The sequence below is a fragment of the Ptychodera flava genome, chromosome 6 (genome assembly GCF_041260155.1).
Source record: "Ptychodera flava strain L36383 chromosome 6, AS_Pfla_20210202, whole genome shotgun sequence".
Lineage (NCBI taxonomy): Eukaryota > Metazoa > Hemichordata > Enteropneusta > Ptychoderidae > Ptychodera > Ptychodera flava.
The window spans coordinates 12,595,806-12,618,239 of NC_091933.1; the positions used below are offsets into that span (position 1 = coordinate 12,595,806).

At 37.2% G+C, this 22,434-nt stretch overlaps 1 protein-coding gene across 1 annotated transcript; it reads right to left on the minus strand.

The window, feature by feature from the left end:
* Window positions 1–5,109: 5,109 nt before the first annotated feature.
* Window positions 5,110–20,054, minus strand: LOC139134860 (ras-related protein Rap-1b). Its single transcript, XM_070701927.1, has 8 exons — window positions 19,759–20,054; window positions 16,659–16,754; window positions 15,425–15,493; window positions 12,828–12,884; window positions 12,001–12,141; window positions 11,407–11,501; window positions 9,970–10,155; window positions 5,110–8,839 (listed from the first exon to the last, which is right to left on the minus strand). Exons 2-7 carry the CDS (start codon window positions 16,713–16,715, stop codon window positions 10,011–10,013), a joined length of 564 nt encoding a protein of 187 aa, XP_070558028.1. The 5' UTR covers window positions 16,716–16,754; window positions 19,759–20,054; the 3' UTR covers window positions 5,110–8,839; window positions 9,970–10,010.
* Window positions 20,055–22,434: the final 2,380 nt, after the last annotated feature.

Below are 22,434 nucleotides of genomic sequence, written 5' to 3' on the forward strand. Positions count from 1 at the left end.
TAAAAGCACAGCTAATAATGAGAAAACTGCCTTTTTTTAACTGTTATTTTAGTCATAAAAAAGCATCTTTCTACAGAAAAAGCTGAGACACAAAGGAAAATAGTTGCATCAATGAGAACAAAAGATATCTTGTCATTTTTCTATCTCTAAAATAAGTCACTGTATCAATTGTGAAATATTTGTGCATGTTGCTTTCTCATACTGAATTTTCACAGAGAAAACAGAAAAGTATCAGGAATTTGTCATGCTTTTCATATGAACTGCAGATTTCATAATGGTACACTTTCACTTAGCAAACATCAAGATATCTCTGACATATATCTCTGATTTATTAAAGTATGGCGCCCAAAGGGCGCGTCGAAAAATATGATATCTCTGATATATATATCTGATATCTCTGATATATATGTCTTGTATATTAAAGTCATGCACCAGAAGGGCGTGCTGAAAAATGTCTGATATAAAGTAATGTGCTCGAAGAGCACGCTGAAAAATATTGAACATACAGATATCTCTGATATATGTATGCCTGATATGTTAAAGTCAGATGCGCTGAAAAATATGTCTGATTATTTAAGTTATACGCCAAAAGGGCGCGCCAAAAAATGCAACTGAATGATGCATCGATGAAATTTGTGGCTGACACGATGCATTTTAGGCAATGATAAGCCTGTGTCAAAATTCAAAAACACAATGACCCCCCCCCCCATTGGGCATTTCAAAAACATGGTGATCCCCCATCACCAAAGTCAAAATTAGGGTGACCCCCCCCCCATGAATCCACCGCCCCCCAGCCGGAGAAACTGACCAGTCCCTAACGTACACTCGTGTGAAGAGAGTATACGTTAGCAGAGAGTTGTATCGGGCAAAGTAATGATAGTGTCCTTGTAGCGTTTCTTATGACATCTACATTACGTCTGTTCAAAACACAAACGACAACGCAACAGTTATGTTCGTTGAATTTTATTGGTCAACAACAACAGCAACAATAACTACAATAGCACGACTAATAAACATAAACAACAATACAAACAACAACAACAGCAGCAGCAACAACAACAACAACAACAACCAGATTTCTTGGTTCCCTATGCACCAAGTCGAAGGGTCGAAAATCACATTTGATGACACGGAGTACAAAGTTTTGTGCTTTTTATACTATCATCGATGAAAAAGTAAACGGCCGACATTAATATGCGTATGGCATTTTTTTCTCCTACACGACGATATTAAGTTATTCTTACCATAGCGCTGCGTGGCAGGGCTGTGTGTTATCGGCGTTATACGGCCTTCCACCACATGAGGCCGTATAACGCCGGTAACACACAGCCCTGCCACGCAGCGCTATTCTTACTATAGACTGTGCATGTGCGTATGTGGATCGAAAGAGCTACCTATGTATATTTATTATCTATTCTCTCTCTCTCTCTCTCTCTCTCTCTCTCTCTCTCTCTTGTAATATGGTCTTTAAAATGATATAGGTCTATGTAACACTTCTAAATTCAAACTTATCAGAATATTTTTTTAAATATCACATAAGGGAGAATTGAAAGGTGAAACGCTTGCCATAAAGGTTTTAACGACAGCTCGAGAGAAAAATTTGATTGTTTCGCTATAAAAAGATGCATTTACAATTACTGTAATCTCCGCATATACCTGTTTACAAGGACAAAATTGCTCGTAGCGAATTATGTCTTTTTGTGCCTTTTAGAATTTAAATCCGTCATTAAAGCTTCAATGAATTAGCAAGTTTGCACAGCATTACATAGCAATATTGACAACTGCTAATTCAGATAATAAGACATGATTATTGATTCCAAGTAAGACGGCGGCACCATTATCTCGTTGGTTACAAAAATACTGAGACGAGACAATCATCAAAAGTTTGTCCTTTGATCAGCTGACACTGACGAACTGGTCAAATATCATGATACAAAATATTTCACATATCGATTACAGTTTGACATATTCATCGAAAGGTTTTCCCTGGTGTTCTGCTGATGAAAATTGACAAAACCTAATAATTGACCGGACTTTTCATGAACAGCAAATGCGGAGATGACACTCTTAATTCTTCCTTATCAGACGATTATTTTTATTGGATTGGGAGGTTAATTTTCTAGTTATTATTTTGTCAGATGTGAAGATATATACGTAAACTGCTGTCTTGAAGGCAGATTGCCTTGGACTGAACATTATTCCTGTCGGATTCCTGATAGAATTACAATTGTCAACACTATTTATGACTGAGACACGTACACATGACACTTGCACATGATCCTGTCAAGACTAGCACTTCACCATAAAACAAGATTCATGACAAAATCTGTTTGGTTTCGAAGTAAATGTGCACCAAAAACGACGAAAAGAAATTTAGGCTTGACCTCTGATAATTCTTGTCCCGCTGCTTTTTGAAGCTTGTTCGATCTGTCACGACTCTACTAGATTGGAGCAGATTGGATCTTATATATACTTATCTGTGACATACATGATTGTATCTAAAGAAATGTAAAGCAGCGCAAAGTTTGTAAACATGGAACTATAGGCAAACAGCATCTGCTTCAGGAAGCTGTAAAGTTGGGAAATGCTTAGAAGCATCCTTCAGTGACGCAAAATTGTCGATGGAGACAAATAAAACTTTGTGGTCTCAATCTGTAAGAAAACCGCTGGCACTAGTGTACGGTGATTAAGTTTGTTCCGAATACTAAACTAAAAGTATCTTGCACAAACCGACCAAGGATTTGAAACGCAAATGCACAGAGGTATTAGGGATACTGAAATGATGCAATTAAGCCGGTTACTTGGATGGTTAGGAGAGGTGGCCCTCCTGATACAGAAAGTTTTGAATTTTACCCTGGAGGTCCATCTACTACCTCCATGATTTTACATATTAAAAGGGGTTGTTTAATTGCGATTTTGAGTGTATTTTACACAGTTTTCATGAAGACTCAAAATACGGTAGACACAAAATGTTCTCCCATTATTACTTTGTCAACAGAGACAAGTGAATTATCCTAGTAGTATAGGGAAAAAATATGTTTTTAAGCACTTAAGGCAAATAAATGGATCATTTTTACTTCATATCTGCTGGCAATCTCTTTTATTTTTTCTGCCATCCTATAGCTTGTTTTTTTCAAAGGCAACCTCTCGGAGAATCTTTTTCCCCGAAATCTTCCAAGCCCCGTCCTTGAAAATCAATTGTCCATCCCTTACCTGATCAGGTTAGGCTACGCGTGTTGGTAACTGTGGTAAACGCAAGAATGGAATAGCTTCAGGGAGACAACACGTCGTGTAAATATCAAGTTAGTAAATGACAAGTCGCACACATATATTGGCCCGAACCCTTCACACTAGAAAGACAAAGTCTCGGCGAGCGGATTAGGCTTTCAAAACTGAAAAATGTTTGCACTTTAGTTCATATGCAATATCAAGGTGGTGATTTATTTGACAGCCTTAGGGCAAAGGGCCCAGCAAAAGTGATTTTATAAATTCACTTTTGTTGGCCTTATGCTCTAAAAATAAAATTAATAACCGTAACCGTTACCTTGTAATAAACGTGGTGATATGTGTCCTGCGCAAACGAGGTCGCAATCGCATACGATGGAAGTCTCGTTCAGACAGTTGCGTATGTTATAAATTAAACGAAATTTTTGGCTAATCCGTTTTGTGTGGCTATATTACTGCGCGTCGCGGGATGAAAGCTAGTCTGACAAAAATTTAGATTTAAAATCGTTACCTTTCACGTCATAATATTTGCTGTGAGAATGAGAACACGAAAAGCAAAATATTATCTAATGACTTCCGGTTTTTTTTTAACCTTATCAACAATCTCAGACGATCCCTGAGGTGAGATACTGCATTTGACAGGTCTGTTAATGAAATAATAATGTTGAACATGAAACAAATAATTCATTCTGATTGTGCAGTGTGAACAGAGCAGGTGTTATTAATGTGTCAGTATTACATACGACATCTTCGAAAAATGTACCGATGTGGACATATCGAGAGGGAAATCAGAGGGAAAAATTTATTTGAACAAGATTTGAACTAATTTGGAATAATTTGATATCATAGTAATGTTGGTTTCATAAGCAATATGAAGCTCATCTACTTTTTTTGCAATTCACTTGTTTTTATGGGTAATTTTTAATGTTGCAACTCTCAGCGATAGGGCACCGAACACTTTTGATAAACTTGAACAATTAAAAGACCCTATTACTATTTTTGGGAATATTTGGACGAAAAGTTTTAAGAAAGTTAACGTCGGGTATTGTCTTTTCATCACTAGAGTTTGGATCTCTCTCTCTCTCTCTCTCTCTCTCTCTCTCTCTCTCTCTCTCTCTCTCTCTCTCTCTCTTCTCTCCTCTCTCCACACACAACATTAAAATATTGTTCATCCATCACTTGTTTCTTTCAATGGAATGTATTGGTGCGTGAAGTCATTTTGTACTCCATCACAGCCCATCTGTCAACGTGTGCACACCTGACTTTGAGTCCTCTGCGCTCTCACCGTCGCACATAATTTTTCAAATGTCCTGGGTGAATTTGACAGGTATAAATTTAGTCATCTCCGAGCGGCTTTCACAGCACTGACGTTTACGTCGCATGCATCACAATACCCAAAGCCTTGGGTATCTTTTATGTTTTGATGAGTGAAAGGTTTTATATATGTTGCAGACAATAGATCGGTTTGACTTTTGTCTTGGGCACCTGATGACAGGTTTGTACAGAAAGCTATAGGCACTCACTGTTGTCGATGACAGAAACTCCTCAAGGTATCCATAAACTGCTGAGACAGTTTGACTATGCATAGAACATCTGCCTGATATGCTACTCTACCTAAGATTGTACTTAAGTTTCATAAATAACCCTTTTTCCAAAATCATTTTATGTATTTCATTATGTATGCCAAAGAGACAATAATTTAACACTATAGCAGTTAGCGCCACTCATATTTCTCTTGTTGTGGCATAATATTTGATTTTGGTCGATTTGTTAATTTGGCGGGGGGCAGAACACCATGGAGACTGGCCTCTTAGCCAGACAGTGGCAACCTGTCTGATTTGGTAACAATAGATAGAATGCGAAAAGCAAGAACTTGAAGATCAATGACAGGTTGAAAAGTAAGTACTTTATTAAATATTGTACCTTACAGATGCGTAAAACTACAACGGGGCACAACTGTACTGGGCAGGTTTGGAGAAGGGGTGTCGTGTACACTACAGAAAAGAAAATCCACGAAGTTTGAGAGAGTCTACCGAAAAACTTGAACAGTAAAATACAGCAAATATGGCTCTTGCAGTGTCTGTGTCCAGAAAAATTCCTACTTACAATCCAATCCCTCATAATACAGTGATCTACTTTGTAAAATGCACACATTATCATTTCTGAAAAACAATGTGATCACAGCCTTAAGCTCAATACTTCACGTCAATCCACAATGTGAGTCTCTGGCAAAGCATGTACTGACATGCATAATTAAATATGGTGCTTTGAAAAATTCTGGTCATAAGCACAAACATTGAAGCATGTTGACCAACCTACAACATATATGGAGCGTGTTACCATAGCAACTGATTGTTATCCTTTACATTTGAAATTTAACTTTTAAGTGATTTTTCAAGCTCATGAAAATTACTGCATATTAACAGTACTCAAAGAACGAAACACACAAGAGTTGGTCTTACACACTCTCCTCTGATGTTTGAACTTGCATGGCAACACTTCAGTGTTTCTCTTTGAGCATTGTTATTAACGAGCCTGCCACCGAATAGAGATTTCTTTCCAAAGTCAAGATAGGACTTAATGAGACCACTCAAAATACAGTTGATACATTTCAACAAAAGAGGCTGGGGGACAAATTTTATCTGGCTGCCTTGTCATAATGTCTGTGTCAGCAATCTCAGGATGTCAAATTACCAGTCACCTCACAATGCAAGTGTCAACGCATTTTTTCTTGCTTGAGCAAATTACACCTTGACTTGTGCATACGTATCCAAAGATTTACACTTCAGTATCAGAGAATGATCTTTGTAGCTGAGTTATGGGTAAAAGTGAAGGCGTGTTGGTAAAAAGTCAGAACCGTATTGAAATGTACAACATCAAAGTATGACAATGTCGAGGTTATAGAATCATTTTGGTATGGTGTACAAGTAAATTTGACACTGCTAGGGCCACTAGCTTTAACAGATTCTTTTACTATGCTTGTTCTGTATGTCAATTGATACTTTTTATTCTGCTCCCCAAACGCATGTTATAAGCCACTTTTAAGCCTGTCAACATTGCGTTTATACCTGTAAAATGCACTGTTATTGTTTACATTTGAATTCCAGTCCGGACAAGAATTCACTGGTCAACAATCACAATGCTGTCTATACATGTAAAGGCTGAGTTGACAAGTTCAACATGGGGAGTAGAACAAGAGCTGTAATTGACATTACAAACAAAAATAACAGAAAAAACTCATCAAAAATTACAGTTCCTGGCACTTTAATATGGTGTATACTAATAACTAACAAAATTGAAATGGGACCAGCAACCCTGACCCAATGCCCCATCCGATGGTGCAGAAGGGGGCGTGTGTGCCAACCAAAACCGTATACTTTGCACAACAATCTGTGGAAAATGTTCTGAATATGTCCCACTAATTTTCACTGCCAGGTTTGAAGATTCACAAAGGCAGACATTCTAGTGTGTGTTTCACTTTCATAACTGGCTGGGTATCGCTGACCTCACCAAGAAGCTCTCATGGTGAGCTTGGCCGTACAAAAGCAAAGTCCCCGGCCGCAACACAGTGTGATTTCCTAACAGTGTAAACAAAAGCTAAACAAATGCGTATGGGTTGCGAAAAAAAGAATCAGGCTTTAATGTCAACAACAAAAGCAATATGAAAGGATAAATATTTCGCATTATTGAGGCAGTGGACTACAGTTACTATTATAACATGACCATGCATAAGGACTATGTACAATGTGCTAAGGGAATGGTGATAATAACACGGAAGTACCTATCTACCAAACCAAAAACACAATACTTGAAATTTTTAAAGTTACCAGGTTTGCAAATTTTGAAAATACTCTTGGCTGTTGAGTTAACTGTGTTAACACATTGCAAATGTAACTCTTTAAAATTGAATCTAGTCCACATCTTTAAAAGTTAGCTGGAGCAATGCAAAACACTGTATTGACAGAGAGAGTGATTCCACTAGAACGGTACCGACTCAAGTACAGAACTCATCTTGCGTGACACTGTGCATACTTTTGAACTTGCTTGATGAATGCCAACTCTGATAGACACTTATATAAATTCTCTGACATATTGAAGTGACATACTACGTGTTTTCTATCAAAAATGTTTAATTTTCACAGCTCAAGCCATGCCTAAACTCGTTCTTTCTGGCTGCTAGTTGTAAATAAAAGTCTAAATGGGAAATTTTTTTGCTCTGGTGTTGTCTGCAATTAATGGTGCTCCACAGTACCGAACACATCACACAGGTAGGTGTGTAGGTTGTTTGATGGGCATATACACTTACTTTACAAAGAAAGATACTGCATGGAGTCGTTGGGTCTAATGAGGGCAAATGGTCAATTTTCAATAAGTCATGTTAACCACAGTACGAACCAAGATACAGTCATCAAATACAAAGTACTTTCTAGGGTACATACACGTATGGGTACACATATTCATTATAAGCAAAAAATCTTTTACCAAGTTCATTAGAAAAGAATGGTTTAAATTGAGAAAATACGACATGAATGGGGCAATTTTTGAGAAAAAAAGGTTATATTTTGTTAAAAATACAAGATTTTTCTTTTTTCAGAGTTAAACTTGTCAGGCAAGACAGACTAACAACTTCACATTTATTAATGAGAACTAAGTAATGTCCAAAAATTACAAGTATATACAAGGTAACACGTGCACTATGCCAAAACCTCGGGCCTATAAAAAAGAGTTACGATGATGTTAAAATTTTTCCCCTTTTTTTACTCAATTTCTTAACATGGCATTGAAGTTGCCCGTCAAAAAGTAGCCGTGATTGGAGACTTGATTTAAATACAGGTATGAATACAATTTTTTAAAGTAATGAAGTATCTCTCACAGCTACCGTATAATAATTTCAGATTTCAGTCATAAAAATTTGCCATTTTAGCGGCACTTTTTTGTTTTAATCTCAAAACAAAATTTGTTGAAAGTTTGGGGATTCATTGACAGAAACCATGTTCTATCAATGACCTATGCCGGGATTATCTTACTTAAATCACACATTGTCTTTTTTAAACTCATCCTAAGAACAGCAAACCCCCTAATACAGCATACTTACTGTCTTATAAAATTCAAAGTAAACATCTCAAAGGTGTTGTAGCCTAGATATCTGTACGATACTCAAAACTTAGAACACAAAAAAGAAATTTAACATAATTTACAATACATATTTTTGATAGTGCCTACCTAATTCTATTGTCTTTAACACTCATATTATTGCGTCATGTCCGTTTTTTCTTACAAAATACGCGTACGGTCTGTAACGTCAATGATAACCGGGGCAGTAGTAACACATGTAATTTGCAAAAAAATACTGAGAAAATGAGATTAAGGTGCTGTTGTTTTATACTCCTATGTGAGGTCAAGTCCACTTACAGTCTACTCTTCCCATGCAAGTTCTAGACGCAGTTTACATTCCATAAAGTTTGTGGTGTTTTTTTTTCATTGAAATCTTCCGTAGAGATGGAAAAAACTTGAAGCTGCTGCAGCTCTATGTTTCCTAGTAACGCTGCCGTTGACGAGAAATCAATGATGAGGTGATGAGCGTTTTTGTTGTTGGCCCACTTCATACAAGAATCTGTGAAGTGATTAAAGACAGGATGTTATTTCGAGTCACTAGCTCATTCACACGTGATGCTACAATGGCTTCTCACACAGACTACATTCCTATTACGGCCCTTTTTTTTCACAATCTCAATTCCGGCAGAAAATCTATTACCTTTTATGAAGTCTTGAATTCAACTCACTAACTCATTGAAATATGTAACCAAGGCTACTTTTCTTTTCAGAAAAGACAACATTCCTGTTACGGCTATTTTCATCAATCACAGTTCCTGCAGAAAATCTATTAGCTTTTATCCAGCCTTGATGGGTAGTACATTTGCATCTGTATTTATCATGAAGAGTGTAGTCATGTGACCGAGCAGACTATTAACCTCTCCACCCCGATTCCTTGTAAACGGTCCGCAATCGCCATTGAAAACAATGAATCTGGATGAAACCATGGTGGCGAATGGGTTAAACAACATGAAATACTCTACAATGGACTCTTTGAGATACAATGTTTTTCAAGTATAAATTCAATACAGGTTATGTTTTCAACAGTGAGATTCCCATGGTTTTACTTCCACATTTTTCTAACAGCTATGTTTTACAACGCTACTTAAAACCACAAAACAATATATTGAAACAGACGGCCATAACTTCTACAAAATGATGTAAAACAGCTATAGGTAGCCATGGTACACTAGATGCTGACAACACAGTTTTATGCCTATTGCTGCATATTCAACTCAATTTTTTTTCTGCAAGATCCATTTGCGAGCAATAAACAAAATAAAGAGATACATGAAGTGAAGCATTAAACACATCTAATAAAATGATGCCACTTCCTTATTGACATAGCATCTGTTTTCGCTTTCTTTGAATCTGAAAATATTTGCCAATCATTAAGAAATTTTTGGAAAGGCTGTAAACAGTGGCACATCTTTATCTGTTTGGCGGTACTTCAAGTTTGCAAGGACAATGCACTACACCTCCTGAAATGCAAGTACACAAAAATATCTCCTTACACATGTTCTGGTGTAAACATTTCAAAAACAATGCCGCAGATTTGGTAAAAAACTGGCAGTGAAAGAAATGTTTGTCAGAAAACTGTCACTTGACATGCCAAGGTGAGAACATTTCAAAAAAGCACTGCCCACTGACCTGATAAAAAACTGTCACTGGACGATGTGATTGTAAGAAAACTACAACAGTTGACAGGTGCTCTTGTTCCTTCGGGTCTTGTTCTTTTTCTTGGTGTCCGGTGTCCTTCGGTTTATCTGGCGAACCAGGTCGTAGAAAATTTCGTTGACGTTTATCTTGGCTTTGGCCGACGACTCAAGGAATGCGCTGTGAGGGTTCAAATTAGACATCGGTATCTGTTAGGGTAGTATGCGCCTCCAAAGTGAAGACTAAACTTTTGCTCAACCATTCTCTTACCAAATCAATGATAAAAATCAGGGGTCATGGTGCAAAGTCTGGAACTTGCGAAACAAATTACCTAACATATGAAAATATTTGAAATTCAAAATGGCCGCCATTCCTGTGTTAACTCTATTGGGGAAAATTAAATTTTGGATTTTCGAAAAACTAAATGTTGAAAGTTTTTCTTATACCAAGAGCTTTAAAATGAGCCCCCACAAGTGCTAGGTCAGAAAAAAGTGTAGAAACTTAAGAGTCCGACGACCTGTCCCCAAGGCGCATTCTACCTTAATGGTTTATTTTCTACCAGCTTTACCGACAATGGTGTGTGATTACTTGATGCAAAGTTAAGTCCAGAGATGCTCACAATCAACTAGTCATTTCAACACCACCTACATTTATCAAGATGGTTCGCCCCTCGAAATGAGAAATTTTAACTTTTGCCTAAACTTTCCTCAAGCAAACTTAAACAATTCTCTTCGGAAATCAAGAATTAAAATTTGGGTCATCAGGCAAATTTTGGTACTATAGAAACAAACTATCCAATATTTACCAATATTTGAAATTCAAAATGGCTGCCGTTGATTTTAACAGAAGTAAGCAGTAAAAACTTCACACTTCAAGTGGTAGATCAGAAGAATATTGTATAAGTTTGACAGGCCGACTATCTATCCCCAAGGTGCATTCTATCTTAACCACAGGTCTAGACAAGCCTTTGACATACAATAAATCATTCAGGCATGACCAAAAACTACACAACTTACATAATTTGGTTTCGTCTACAACTTAACACTAAACACGATAAAAATTTGTACTGCAATAAACCAACACAGTGACACCACAAGACTGATCAAATAACAAGAGTCTAACATTTCTTTAACTTGTATTTATTGCAATCTGAATTGTGACAGGTCTCGGACTGATCTGTTACAATGATTTCTTGGAGAAAGCTCCAGTGTTATTTCAACAGTAAGCATTACTGGCTACCCGGATACTTACTGGTATTACACTCAGTTGGGGAAAAAGTTTGTCTACTTCGCAAAAAAACCATTTGGTAGTGCCTTGTTAACTAAGATCACATTTGAAGGTCACAAGATACACTAATTACTAACTTCTCTATGAAGTTGGTTTGAGTTCATATCAAAAGGCTGAACCGAACTTCAGTAATGACCGACTTACCATCCAAACTGTTTGGCCAGATTTTGTCCTTGGTCTTTACCCACGACTCGTTCATCTTCTAAATCACACTTGTTGCCGACCAGAACCATTGGAACCTTTGAGTTTGGGAACATCAAAAAATGAAAGAAAAATTAGCAAAGAAGTAGGTTATTAGGTCATTTGTTTTTTTCTGTTCACATGTAAGACCTTTGCATTCTACAAAGAAAGGCGTCATACACAAACACCATAATTCTCTGAAATGGCCTTTGGAGAAAACTTGAACTTTGAACATGACATCGTTAAGGAATCGGTACTGGAAATCCAGCCTATTCACAACCAGCACCATTGAACTTTTCAGGCGTGCAAGTGTTTGATATGATAAGCATTCACAATTGCACAAGTAAGCAGCATGCCGGACAATCTACCCTAATCAACAGAACACTACCACATGTATTTGCAATCAAGAGTCTTTCAAGAATATTTCCTTTCTATATGTGTCATAAAAAAAGCAATGATTTACACCGCACTTCAACCTTTTCATGCATATCTTTTTGCTCAAATATGCCACGGACAAAGGAAATGTTGATTGCAAATGCAATGTCAGAGATAACTTACGTCTTCCGTGTCTTTCACTCGAAGAATCTGCTCTCTCAAGTCTTGAAGATCGTTAAACGTCGACTGGGCTGTTATGGAATAGACAAGGACAAATCCTTGTCCATTTTTCATATATAGATCCCTCATCGCCGTAAATTGTTCCTGTAGAATAGACAAAAAACATGCATGAATGGCACAAACTGCAAATTTGTCACAGGATATCTAACATTAAAGAAAAAAATTGAAGTTCACTTACAAATAAAAAATACATTTTTTTCCTCTTATACTGAATCGCTGGATCGGGAAAGCAAATATTTCACAAGCAAAATTATGCCAAATATATGATGTATGTAACAGAACAGATAAGATCTATGCATTCGCCTCCTGTGAAATGCTACCCTGGATAAAGCACTTATGTGTAAGATGCTGATAAGGAAATAGAGTTAGACATGGGGGTGGCATTGTCTGTTTTCTATGCTTTGATGATTCATACAGAGAGCAGGTAACTTTACATCCCATGTTGAGGACATGGCCAATGAAATGTCAAGAATACAACACCCAGAGAACTTGACTTCCTAGTTTGAGCATTTGGAAATTTTTTTGAAATCATGTCAATCTTAAAGCCTCAGGACCATTGATTAGGGCAGAAGTTGTGACTATGATGGAAAGGGGTGCACAGCATACTGGTGCTTGCATTTAGAATGAATGGCCGAGTTTTCACAGAAATGCCAACGAAACTGACACTATTTTTTAGGGTAAGGTATCCTCCATGTCTTTATTAACAATTAGGTATTCCCTCCAAAAACAAGACATTTGTCCACACTTTGATGATGTATCAGGAAACTTACCGTTCCAGCTGTGTCTAAAATTTCCAACATGCACTGCTGGCCATCAACTTCAACTTGCTGAGAACAAAAACAAAACAGTGATAAATTATACTCATTTGCTTGAATGCCACAAATCAAGGCAGCTGTTCAACCCAGTCCCTCAACCTTCTGTCCAATCTCTCTCTCTCCCTCCTTCCTCCCCCACCTATCCCCCCCAGTGTTTTTACCAGGTCTCTCTAATGAAGGAAAATGTCGCCCTCTGCCTGAAAATTTGAGGGGTGGGGGCTTTGATTATGATTGAGTTATTGAGGTGGACTATACTAAATCATGCAAAATTAGGTCATGAAAATCAAGGTTTTTTAAGATATAAGCAAATTAAATTAAGGCGTAAGTAAATATCAAATTTCTGTTTCTTGTTCTTATCCATTTAGGAAATGTTTAATGAGAAGTTTACACTTTTCATTCCTACTTCATTCATATGAGTTCAAAGAGTTTTGTAATCTGGAGGCAATCTCTGTGATGTTACATCATTAGCACTGATCATGATGCTGAATGTCACTGTCAATACTGTGTGCTCAACTCATTTATGTTGGGGTGACATTTATGATTATTTTAAGGGGGATTTTGATTAGATAAGGTGGGATTTACACTCTGGAGAGAACACTGCTAAGTGCTGGAACATCAAGGTCAATGTAAGGATGCAAGTATGCACATGAATATCATTGTGCAATGCATTATAACAGAAAAAGTCTGACATGTTTTGTCAGCCCAGGATGGTCAAATGCTGTGAAAACTGGAAGGAACAATCAACCATATGTCTACCTTACACATTTTAGCACCAATTTCTGCAGTTTGAATCATTAATCGGTTAATCTTGGGATCGAATCCTTGAGACAACCATTTTTTACTTTGACTGGGGAAACCCTATCAAATATTCATTTCCTGTCAATTATCAAAAATGTACACAGATTGAAACCAAAAAATATGTCAATCTGTGCTGGAATATCAGGAACAACAGGGGAAACCACAACAGTAATTACACGACACAGAACTAATTTAACGAACTCGTAATATATTTCAAATTTACTGCACCAATTTATCAGGAGTCCCTTGTGCTGCAGACTGCACAAGATTTGAATACTGCATGAAACGAAAATGAAACTTGACACCAATGTGAAACACCGATAGGAATACGACTGGACATATTATGTGTTTATTTTTGAATCCAATTTCATTCCCTCTGCTTGGGTCAGCTTTGGGGATATCAACTGTTTATCGCACCAAAGTTCATGTGTATTTGTTAGTTTTGGATAAGAGCTGGCTTGCTTCACACTATGCAAAACGATGAAAGCAGTAAAAGGCACATGTGTACACAGAGAAAATTTTCAATTAAAGATCTCATTTGTGTAGCTGCCTTGCATTTCATTTGAAACAGCTTCTCTGGCAAAAGGCACTGAAATACATCTCTGGCCAACCATGGAGACCATTAGCGGCACTCCAGACAAATGCCACACATGTGCCAACTGGGGGAATTTCAAAAAGTCAATGACTTGATTTGAACTGAGCCAACAAAACACAATGAATGGGATCACGCAGGCAAAGGCGTACCAACCGATTTTTTGCTTCATGTTAACACGTCATCGATTAAATAACATGGCAAAATTCTATGAAAATTCTATATGTAACAGTGAGTGCAATGATGAAAACTACAGCGGCAAAACTCAGAACTCTGCATATTTATGGTTTTATTCAATGACATAATTCACCACTGACGTCATCGTATGATATTATTTTCTCTGATAACATTATTTAATGCACGATTTATTATTCATCAAATTTATATCCCTAACGCAAATGATCCATAAATATTTCAGGGCCATCTGCGTCAGATAAAGCGGAAAGAAATCAATCTATTTTGTCCGAAAAAAACGTTTGTCTGCGCATTCTTCCTCAGTACCATTCTTCTTGTAACATTTGTAAACACTGTCCAGGAAGCTCAGACAAAAGTTGGCCGGCTCACTGGAAGGAAGTGTTACTACTTCAAGGAGGGACATAACACCTCCAGGAAATCCTAAAGAAGTTGCAAGTGGTTGATTGATCTGCCCTTATATTTTCATCTCTTTTCAACGATTTATGATGACAGTACCTGGAATTTTTCAAGTAGAAATACTGTAGTGTATCAAATTTTACCAGGATTTGTAATTTGATAAAACAAACAAATTTCATTTGAGCCGAGTGACTGTGTAAACATATAGTGGTACAATCCTACTTGTGCCATGTACATTATTGCCTGCGATCATTTTTTCCCTTCTATATGAATAGTCTCCAGCTGACCTGAAGATTAGCTGACCAGATTATCATGCATGTAGACACTCAATTTGAAATTTGGGGTGGGGGTGGGGGGCTGTTCTTGAGGCAACAGAGTTCAAACTACATGTATATCCATAGAAATCTATGATATTCATTTCAAAAGTTGCCCTGGCTTGGCATTTCATTCACACAGATATAACAGTCAGAACACATCTCTTTACAATGTATTTGCTATGGCAGCATCAATACATTGCCCAGAAAACATGATACAGAATCCTATAGGATGGTAAATTCCTAAATGTACATACCTTTCGATAGCTGTCTTCAATTGTGGGATCATACTTTTCTACAAAAATACCCTGAACAAATTGTACTGTCTGTAAAAGAGGAACAAAAAAAGCACACTATAGTTTTGTATTTCTCGTTCACATGTATATCGGAATGGTCAGATACATGATCGTCACCATCTCCCTTCTTCAAGGCAAAGATCCTTCCCCTTTGGTGTAAGTAGTGAAGGCCATATATTTTCAGCTATAAGCTGTCACTGCAATTAATTTTTCCATTTCTGTCCCCAGCGTGGGATGTACGATACTCATCCTCTTACACAGCCACAAATAACAAACAACAACGTGAATGAGACTCATCACGTTAGTTTCAAATATGGTATCCTGAATGTTAAAAATAGAATCTTCGATCCACAGTTTAAGCCATTATAATTAACCCTTTTTGTTCATAAATAGTACTTGCATAACTGGTTCACCCACACACAGTGTCAGAGTCACTGTGTGAGGTTTCAATTTACGGCAACAAAACAATACAAACTTTATCATTGCACTTAACAGACACCCACTAATACTGTAATCATTTAAGGTAGCACACTCCTCAAAAGTGAAAGACTTAAACTTTTCCTCAAACTTTCCTCAATAAAGCCATCAAAAATTCTCTTCTAAACTCAAGAATAAAAATCAGGTGTCACTATTCAAAGTTTGGTAATGGAGAAACAAATTACATGGTAGTGATAGATTCTTTATTTCAGTACTTATTGGCCTCTGGCCATGATGTACAAATGTTAGTGATATATTGTAAGGATTGCTAGTAAATAACATTTTAAACAACATTACAAACACTGGAAAAGTTACTGTTGCCCTGGTTAAGCAGGGTATTCTCCCTGAGTTGTGTGGCATAGAAAATATATCTGCTTAAATTTCTCAAAGTAGCACTATTACAAGTGGAAAGAAGTATTGCAAATTTATATACAAGCGGTGGATTAAATTTTTTTTTTTTTTTAATCAACAAATTACATAACATTTACTGATATTTAAAATTCATGAAATTCAAAATGGCTGCCATTCCCGTCTTAACTCCATAGGGGAAAAATACAATTTTCGAAAACACTAAGGCGATGAAAATTTATCTTACTCCACAAGCTTTAAAATGAGCAACAACAAGTGCAAGATTAAAATTGTATGCAATTTGAGAGTTTGAATATCTCTCCCGGAGGTACATTCTGGCTTTAAAAAAAAGGGAAATTTCATGACTTACCAAAGCACTTTTACCAACACCACCGGAACCAAGGACAACCAGCTTGTACTCACGCATCTTTTAGTTGATGTTCTGTCACTCTACACACCAGTCAACCTAACGAGTAAAAAACACATTTCCTGTTATTATTTCTGTCACAAACACAGTACATGTAGATGACTGTGGGTCTATTTTTGCTCAATCATGTCTCCGAAGCCAATCATGTGACTCAAATTAAAACGCTTGACAAAAATGTAAATATTGACAACCGCAATCACAGCTGATGTGTGAAGCATTTCGTGAATACTGTATTGGGAATGTTCAGTTCTTTAAATCATTAAAAATATTTGATTTATATTTTTAGTGATCCCTTTTGCTTTTGTTTCCTCACATAAAAAAAGGGGAAGAAGTCTTTTGATTGCAAACCTTGAGGGAAAACAACAATGTCAATTCTTTAGGCTGTAGTCATAGCAATTGTATGAGTCTGGCATGTCTATATTCACCATTCCTTGATTTCAAATTTTGGGAGTGAACAGGGTTTTTTCGTATTGACTCTGGGGGCAATTATGGGGTTACACTTCACTAAATATTGGCAAGTAATGAGTATACTGTATGGAATCAAAACAAAAGAGGGAACTTTATAATTGTGATGAGACTGTGCCAAAAAAACCTGTTTCCTGATTGTACAGAAGCACCGATGCATAGACGCCCAGACTTCCACTTAAAGTTGAAAAGTACTGACACAGCGATATATTACATCATAAAATGTCACGCAGCTTGTACAATAAAATTAACAGATCAGGATCTGGTGGCTGACTTTCTGATTTGCCATAGTGGTCTACAACTGATTTTATACAGACGTGACATGAGACACTTGTGATGGAAAACTGCTGTATTAAAGAACTGCACAAAATCTAGGAAACTCCAAGAAAATTACTCGGAAATCATTCTGGCAGTAACAGTCTAGGCAGCAGCCCAGGTAATTTTTTGACACTAGTACAGTGGTTTTTGAAATCAACGTAATGAGATGACTCAACTCCAAGGCATATTATTTATGAGATATCAACGTAAAAATTTATATTTTTAACATTTATCACAGTCCTAACAGTACTTCAAAATATCAAACTGGGAAAATACCACATTTGAGGTTATATTGATAAGATTCCAGTAATTTTCAAAATGCATCTACTGGATTACAAAAGACAAGAAAAATGAAAAGACATTTTGATATTAATGCTAGAGTATCATTATAGTAAAAAAAGCTTTAGGCAGACTTTTTAAATCACCTTTGTCTGCAATGTAGAGTTTTAGCTGTTTGTCTCTTACTAGGAAGCTCAATTAAGAGGCCCTATTTAAATTGATATATGACTTCATGCAATGTAGTGGACAATGGGAGTTTTTGTCAGGCGTTAAGTGCTACATACTTAATTTCTTTCTGGTTTGGATTATGAGGACTGCAAAGGAAACACGCTCTGCAATATTTTCAAGGTATGTCATTAGTAGCATTCTAGTTAAAGTGGAGATGATAAATTCCCTTTTGTTCCACTCCGATTAGGCTCATCGTCGTTTAGACATAACTGTGAATTATTACCTGGATGCCATAATCGAGAAGGGGGGACTGTGATGGCTATTACTTGATATGCAAGAAAGCTGTCACCACAAAATCAAGTTCACTGGCATTACTTTGGGTTGAGAAGCAGTTCTTCATAAAGGTGCATAGTATAATAGTATGATATTTACAACATGTATTTATCACCCTGCCTTGTACAATCAGATTGAAGATTTTGTTACCATTGTTTGGTTTTTGTGATTTATACAGCTCATGCACAAGAGTTTAGAGCCAGCAACGTTCCAGGGAAGTTTTGTTTATTCTCAAAGTACAGTTTCTTGCAGATCGAATTCAGCATTGTTTTGGTTAAGATGGCAATGAAAGTAATGATAAGGAAATCACTTGTGTCAATGCGAGTGGCCATGACTGGGCGGGTAAAAGGGCAGGAGGGCACGCAGAGAAATTTTGTTTATGTGTAGGCGCACCGGCCTGCTGTAGTCCGGTCAATGAGTATGCGGGGAGTTATCTTGGTGGCATCAGTCAGGACATTGATTGCGCACATGCCTGGTTTACACGGCTCCACGTACACAGGATAGCAATATAAACGAAGAAATGAAAGTTAAACAACCGCATATCATCAGGGCCAATTGTCAAGCGAGTGCAAAATAACTCGCATGGTAGATGTGTGAATGTGCGATATCAAACCCTATAAAATCTATCACACGAGGAGCGTAAGATTTGAACAAATATAGGGCACAATACCGAATTATTCAGCGACAGAAAATCGGTTAATCTTGCGTCCAGTATCTCTCTGTGCAGTAATAAACAGGCAGTTAGTGGCATCGCCATTAACAAGTCACTGGGATGGCAAACCATTCTAATGACAGGCAGGGTGTGACTCCCATTTTTTGAACGTACGAGATCGAGAACATCACGAACCGATGTTTGCCATCGAAATTTTCAGAAAAGGTCTGATCATTCGGCAGCTAGACAATCAACATGTTACGCACGAAGCTAGCTGTGCCGTTTGAAACATGAAATAATTTCATTATGGTCGTTTTGAGATAGCGGTACAAATTGCATTCATGTCTGTTACGCGCATACACATTCAGACTACACTACACAGACGTCCCGGTTTCCGGCTGAACACTCCCAGATATTTGTGCTCTTCCGTTGTCCTATCATACAAATACATACACATGTTGCTAGTCTGTGTTTTCGCGATTATTGTGTTTATCTCACAGCGATTTTTAGCATCCGACATCGACACATGAAAGGCTTTCTGTTCGCGATCTTATATAAATCAAGCCAGTGATAGTTTAGTCTCTGTATATTCATCTCACAAAACAAGAATCATAGTAATGTTCTGTAGCGTTCTGTTCGTTCATAGACGAACAGTACGCTGGGGGAAGCTCGCTCGGCTGCCAGCTGCACTCATGCTTTCCATTTTACGGGATGATCTGACGATAACACTTAAATAGACGATCGATGGTGTAGCTATTGACGTTCGATCAATACATTGAAGTAAAAAATATGACATTTTTCAAGATCGACAAGAATCGTTATACTCACCGTCGAGACAAAGCGTCGACCAATACACTGACACAGGGACCTGAAGTGGTAAAATGGATGGCGGTGACGTCACTCGCAGCCTCGTACACTTGCTACCTACACATGTACCTCTTGTCTTAGCTATTAACGTATAAAATACTTCTATGATAGAATTATCCCCGGTTTAGTATGGCTAAACTAATATCCATATTCATTTTTTAAAATAAATTATTTGATATTTTCTCATTATGATACTTCATTTTATAACTATCTAGGAATGAAAATTTACGCCAGGGAAGTGGATGTATTAGGTCAACAAAAATTCCTGGCGTTGATGGCGTCGGTCACCTCAAATTTGACTCGCATATCCACTTAGTCCCGCAAGGACATGAACTGGTCAATGACTCATACCTTATCTGGGTGTGTCTTCCTCAAGGAATACATCGCCAAACTTTTCTCCTACGAAGTCCAAGAAAGAGGCTCTTCCTCTGCATCATGCCTGTTAATCACACAAAACTGAAATAAAATCCGCCTCAGGTTTTGTCTGATCCTCATATCGAGGCTCCCTGATCATCACTAAGCTTATTTCCTGCGCTAGATATGGGAACTTTGCAGATCGATCTATGACGGGATAATAAATGCCAACGGTGTGTATAATTGGATGAAATGTATACTATAAAAAAAGAAAGAAATCAAACCATAGGCCTACTGTCGATATCCTACATCCAAGTGTTTCAACAAACTTTTTTTTTCGGAAACCTGGCCTCCAGTCATGGACAATTTATTGATTTGCCTTTACTGATATTTGTAGATAATTTGTTTTCATAGTTAAAAGCAGACTTTTCCATCTTTTGCACACATGTTTTATGACTCGAATATATCCCCGGAATATATCCCCGGATTATTAAACAAGCAAGTCCCTGACTCGTATCAAGGTTTCACGTAAGGGTCTAAAACATGTTAAGCCTCAGAACCAACAACTAAACTAAACAACTATCAGACGAGCAAATCACGAAAAACTGGGAAGGTCTCTTCGACCTATAATTGAAACAGACGTTGAATTTGAAAGGGAAAATCCTACCTTACCTATAAGCTTTAAGCTTTTTAAAATTCTGCCGATCCTAAATCTTCTCCAGGTTTTTCTCGAAAATAACACGAGACTGACAATTATCCCTATTGGGTGCCAAAGTGAGCAAAAAGTAACGAATTTCTCGAAAAAATAACTATTTTTCAACTTTCCTACCGCATCCTATATTAATTGACCGTCAGCAATACATTCCACTTTTGTCATCGTCAGATTTCTATATTTACATACCTTTTCAGCTATATAGGTTTTGTCGAGCAGTTTCTTGTGAACTGAAATCAATATACATGTAGCTCAGAAAGTCTGAGCTACCCGCCATGAAGGCCGGCGGTCGATTACGATTGTGTTACGACCTAAATACTTGCGAAGATGAATATGCTTACATGAAAGTTCCGAGAAAAGTCAATGGCAGTAGTATCACTGGAGTAAAGGATTTAGTCAGTAAGGATTCATTTATTCTGATTTATTTACCAATGTACTCCACCCCCCCCCCTCACTTTTTCCGAGAGCTCAGATGGAAATTAAGCTTACATTTTGTAACTCAGAATACCCTATTAAAATAAACTATAATAATTCAAATATGATGATAATATATAATCCTCATCCATCACCATCATCAACATAAGAACAACAATGACAACAACAACAATAACAACAACAACAACGACGACAACAAAAATATCGTGATGAAACTACTCAATAGGTAACATTCATCTACATGAAGATTATGGGTACCACCAATACAAGGACAGTTTACCCTTCCTTGTTCAGGAAATATTCTGATGTTGTAGAATTACATCATAGAAGTAGCGCTCAGAAAAATGCTTCTCAAACATACGTTTGAGAAGAAAGTTGATTTTCTCATGATGCCTAATTCACAGACTTATTTTGAATACCATAAAGAATAGGTGAACAAAAGCTTTTATCCCGAAGTACTGATTTCTTCCTCACGCTCTACAGTGACATGGAAATTGATCTCAGATTTGAGTGTGAAGTGTTTTGTTGTCAAGAGAAGTGGTCCAAACATGTTCATCTGCATATAAGACTTATAATGCACAATTCGGGGCAGATGATAAAGAATCATTAGCATAAAATTTCAATATCGAAACAATGCTCATTAATATAATTGACATAAATTAATACTAATCTGCCCCGTCTCTTACACTAATAGCATTTCCACTTTGTTGTTATGCGATTGATTCACCCTTAATTTTTTGTCAGTCTCATTCACATGACGCATTACACAGTGTGTGGCCTGGCCAGATTGCATCTATGGATTTAATGGAGAGTAAAATGTGCCTGACAGATAAAAATGTACATACACTCCCTTTCACATATATAACAACGGTCCCTTTTTTGGAGGGACCCTGATATAACATACATACCTTTGCTAGCTCTTGCAAAAGAAGACAGAGACAGATCAAATGTTGCATTAAAGGTGAGGGAGAATAGAAAATGATATCTCAATCTCCACAAGCTTATCACTGTACACATTTCCGATTAAGAGGGCCATATTGAGAGGTCAATGCAACCTGATGTCAAATACTGCACCTCCAAAAGTATGACAAATGAATACATCACATCACATCATTGCTTGTCTTTGAGGAATTTCG